General features: G+C 45.4%; 1 protein-coding gene across 1 annotated transcript in view; it reads left to right on the top strand.

Moving 5' to 3' along the window:
- The window catches only part of LOC143285833 (uncharacterized), a 20,420-nt gene that overhangs the window by 12,005 nt on the left and 3,415 nt on the right, over positions 1-5,000 (top strand). Inside the window, exon 2 of the mRNA XM_076593266.1 lies at positions 2,555-3,300. Coding sequence (XP_076449381.1) covers positions 2,947-3,300 — 354 coding nt within the window. The 5' untranslated portion in view covers positions 2,555-2,946. The remainder of the gene's footprint in view (positions 1-2,554; positions 3,301-5,000) is intronic.

Genomic DNA, 5,000 nt, shown 5'->3' with positions numbered 1-5,000 from the left:
ACATACGAGTGAACGTGGGAGTTGCAGTCCACGAACGAAGAAGAAGAAACTACAAACGTGTTTAACGTCGACATCTGGATAAGGCCGACGAGGATATTCATAGCTGGAAGCTTGAGAAGAGGACCTATCTTATATATATGTGTGTGTGTGTGTGTGTGTGTGTGTGTGTATGTTCTGTGTGGCTTGTTCAGGATTAAAGAGGCTATGCCAGTCTTGAATAAAAGCTAATTTGTGTTTGCCCATTTCTTCTGTCTTTGCTGCTGTGTGCACATGTCAAACGATCGGTATAAGGACAGGCCCGGCGCTTCCTTTTTGAGGAAGTTTCTGGGTTTGTTCCAATGTACCTTTTATTTACCTGTGTGCTAGCTGAATCGGTGGCGTAAGCAGCACTGACTTGAAGTTGTGTACCTTGTGAATGGAGAGAGTTACCACTCTTTCCTATTTATACAGAGAGAGAGAGAGAGAGAGAGAGAGAGAGAAGTTAAATGTATAATTATTGTATTGCATTGTATTATACTGTGTAGGAGGAAAGTGGCAGAATGTTTAAGACGCTCGTCTGCCAAAACAGAGTCGGTGAGGGTCTGGGTTCGAATCCCGCTTTCGCCCTTTCTCCCAAGTTTGACTGGAACATCGAACTGAGCGTCTGGTCGTTCGGGTGAGACAATAAACCGAGGTCCCGTGAGCAGCACGCACTTAGCGCACTGAAAAAGAACCCATGGCAACCAGAGAGTTGTCCTCTGGCAAAATTCTTCGGAAGATATCCACTCGGATAGGTACACAAATATATATGCATGCACCCAGGGCCTGACCAAGCGCATTGGCTTATGCTGCTGGTCAGGCGTCTGCCTAGAAGATGTGGTGTAGCGCATATGGATTTGTCCGAACGCAGCAACGCCTCCATGAGAAAGTGAAATTGTATGGTATTGTATTGTGTTGTATTGCAATGTATTGCGTTGCGTTGTGTCACAACCTAATCATTTCTCTGTGTGAATTCCTGAATGCTGTCCCCAGAAAGAGTGTGTCGTTGTGCATTGCTCCACACATGTTTCTTTCTACCTGCCAGTATATGTGTTATCCTATTCATTAAAGTGGATCTTTTTTTTCTACAGAATTTTGTCTTGGATAGCCCTGTTGTTGCCGTGGGCTCGTTTACGTGCGCTAATTGCATGAAGCTATCTCTTGTACGAATGACTAGCGTCCAGACCTCCACTCAAGGTCTAGTGGTGGAGAGGGGGGGGGAGGTAATATTGGCGAATGTGGGATTCGAACCTGCAGTAGCTGCACCTGGAATTCATGCCGCGTCGATCTCTTTTCACCGAGGCTTGGCAGTTAAGGGGTTAATAGGAAAACAAACACACTTGCAGGCAGAGGGGAAAAAAAAAAAAACATATGTGTGGCGATGCAGTGTAACGACACACTCCTCCTGGGGACAGCATCCAGAAACTGACACAGAGATATATGTTGTGACAGAAAGTAACACAATACAATACAGTACAATACAATACAATGCAGTACAACACAATACAATGCAATTCGATACGGTGATTATACATTTGAGACAGCATCCAGGAATTGGCACACAGAAATGTGTTGTGACAGAAATAATACGATACGATACGATACGATACGGTGATTATACATTTGGGACAGCATCCAGGAATTGACACAGAGAAACATGTTGTGACAGAAAGTAACACAATACAATACAATACAATACAATACAACACAATACAATGCGATACGATAATTATGCATTTAACTTTCACATGTTTATACATATTTTGAAAATCTTGCTTTTAAAGAGGAACTGGGGGGGGGGGGGGGGTTACGAATAGAGGAACTGGAAAAAGCGAATCGGGATTTGCCAAATTACTGATAGGCAAATCGGGATTAGGCAAAACGGGTTGACACCAGTCGTGTCAAATAGGTCCTCTTTTCAAGCTTCCAGCGATGAATACCACTGTGGACCTTTTTGTCCATATGTCGACGTTAAACCCGAATGTAACTAATTAAGCCGGGTGAGCTCCGAAGAGGCGTTTCCATAATGAAGCTTACCTTGAACGCGCACGTGTGAGAAATTCGCTGAACCGGCCACACTGTAACGCGAGTTTCAACCACTCCGCTCAACATAAACACTACAGTGACAACTTATATCACCGTCAACCTTCTCTGTCTCTCTGTGTGTCTCTGTCTCTCTGTGTTTGTGTCTTTGTCTGTCTGTCTGTCTGTATGTGTGTATGTATGTATGTAGGTAGGTAGGTATGTCTCTAAATCTCTCTCTCTCTCACACACACACACACACACACACACACACACACACACACACACACACACACACACACACACACACCACCCACATATGGATCCAAACGAAATTCCATAAAATGAAATAAAAACATTTATTAATCATATCAAATAACACTTGAATGTTTCTCTCTGGCTGCGATATAGGATGTAAACAAATTAGAAAACAAGAAAACAAGATAGAGGAAAATGTTTAATCATACCGAATATCAAATCACACATGATTCTTTCTTTTGTGTTGTGCTGATAGGTGACAGAAAGATTTCAAAATCAATCGGACACGACGCGACAAGATCGACAGCTCCCACCACCGCCGCCGACACCACCACCACCACAAATAACTACAACGAAAACATCAACAACAACAACGACAACAACAACAACGAAACCAACGAAAACAGCAGCAGCAACAATAACTGCTTCAGCAACGTCCACACACCCTTCAGACAACCCACCACCTACTACAACCTCCAACCTCTCCCTCTTCCCGGGTGGGCCTGCTGCCGTCCTCTTAGCCACTGTCCTCAAGGTCACGCTCAAGGTCACACTCAAGGTCACAACAACGTCCCGGACCTTTCCGCCTACTTTCCATTATCGTCGTCGTCGTCTTTGTCTTCATCGTCGTCGTCGTCGTCGTCATCGATGTCGTCGGCAATGAGTAGTGAGAGCAACAATCAACAGGGGGCCATGCAGTTATCCTTGGTACCGCGAGGTCCTGCGTTCCATCCTTACTTCACGGGCGTGGGAACAGATGGGTACGGCGACCTTTACTACCATATCTACCCGTACCCGGGTGGGCTCGGATCTCCCCAAGGGGCCTACCCGGCTTTGCTGATGATGCCTCCAGCAGCCTCTGGAGTGACGTCGTCGACAGCGGAGGATGGCGACAGTGGTGGTGGTGGTGGAATAGGTGAAGGGGAGAGAGATGCTGGTTCGTCGGCGGCGAGGGGTTTACAGGCTCCGTCTTCGGAGCGTTACAAGACTGCAAGGAAGAAGGTGAGAGATTCTATTGCGGTGTGTGTGTGTGTGTGTGTGTGTGTGTGTGTGTGTGTGTGTGTGTGTGGAGGAGACAGAGAGGCAGAGGGTGGATGAGGAGGAGAAGGAGGCAGAGGAGGAGGAGGAAAAGGCGGAGGCGGAAGATACTGAACGTCTTCGTGCACGTGTATCAAATTTTGTGTTTGGGTGATCAAGCGTATATCCGAATGTGTGTGTGTGTGTGTGTTTGTGTGTGTGTGTGTGTGTGCAATTGTGTGTGTGTGTGTGTGTGTGTGTGTGTGTGTGTGTGTGTGTAATTGTCTGTGTGTGTGTGTTTGTGTGTGTGGATGATCAAGCGTGTATCCGAATGTGTGTGTGTGCGTGTGTAATTGTGTGTGTGTGTGTGTGTGTGTGTGTGTGTGTGTGTGTGTGTGTGTGTTTGTGTGTGTGTGTGTGTAATTGTCTGTGTGTGTGTGTTTGTGTGTGCAATTGTGTGTGTGTGCGCGCGCGCGTGTGTGTGTGTGTGCGTGTGTGTGTGTGTGTGCGTGTGTGTGTGTGTGTGTGTGCGCGCGTGTGTGTGTGTGTGTGTGTGTGTGTGTGTGAACAATGTGGAATGTGAGGGAACAAAGTATGTGAACAAAGATTCTCTTTCTACCACTCCTCGGTTTATTGTCTGTTCACTACACTCATCATCACACTCATCATCATCCTGCTGCTTTTTTTCCTCCCCCCTCGCCCCCCCCCCTGCCCCCTCCCCCTCCCGCAACTCCCCGCTCCCACCCCCACCCCCTGTTTCTCAAAGCATCTGGTTGGAGGTGAAAGTAGCAAAATGCCCAGTTATACTAGGATTCATTTATAGAAACCCATCCAGCAATTTCGGGTGGTATGATGATTTTGTCATCATGATGGACAAAGTACAGGATTTTGCTCGCGGCAGGGACATTATCATTCTTGGTGACTTTAATATAGATTTTCAAAAACCTCATCCGGCATGGGATTCCACCATATCTCTATTTAATTTACACCAAGTAATACAGTCAGCAACGCGAGTTACGTCATCCAGCTCAACTCTGATTGACCACATCTATGTTAATAATCCAGACAGAGTCGTAAGTGCTCAGGTACACCAGACCAGTATCAGTGACCACTTCGCTATACAGTGTACAGTTGCCTGTAAGATACCAACAGCTAGAACTAGAACCCACTCCACCATCACGTATCGATCGTATAAGCACTTTAACGAAGTTGATTTTCTCCATGACCTTAGCGAATGCTCATTTAAGGAAATTTATGAATCTAACGATCCAGATGAAGCGGTCGCGGCATTTCATAGAATCTTTTTATCTGTTTATGACAAGCATGCCCCAGTTAGAAGAAAACGGGTAGGAAATTCATCAACACCTCCTTGGTTTACTGTCATCATATCAATAGCGATTAAAATTAGAGATAAACTTAAGAAAGAAAAGAACTATTCCGCGTTTAAGCAACAAAGAAAACACGTGAAGTTCTTAGTCCGTCAGGCCAAAAAGACATATTTTAACAGGATAACGACGTCAGAATCAGACAATACTTCATCCATATGGAAAGCTCTCAATGCACTGACCAATAAGTCCTTTCCTGGAAAATCATTGAAATATGATTGTTTCACAGCAACAGACTTTAACAACCACTTCCTATCCATCGCGGAAAGTTTGACTAATCGTCTGAAACAAAACTCAGAT

Source organism: Babylonia areolata, chromosome 9 (genome assembly GCF_041734735.1).
Source record: "Babylonia areolata isolate BAREFJ2019XMU chromosome 9, ASM4173473v1, whole genome shotgun sequence".
NCBI classification, from domain to species: Eukaryota; Metazoa; Mollusca; class Gastropoda; order Neogastropoda; family Buccinidae; genus Babylonia; species Babylonia areolata.
This window is presented reverse-complemented; position numbering and strand designations above follow the sequence as displayed.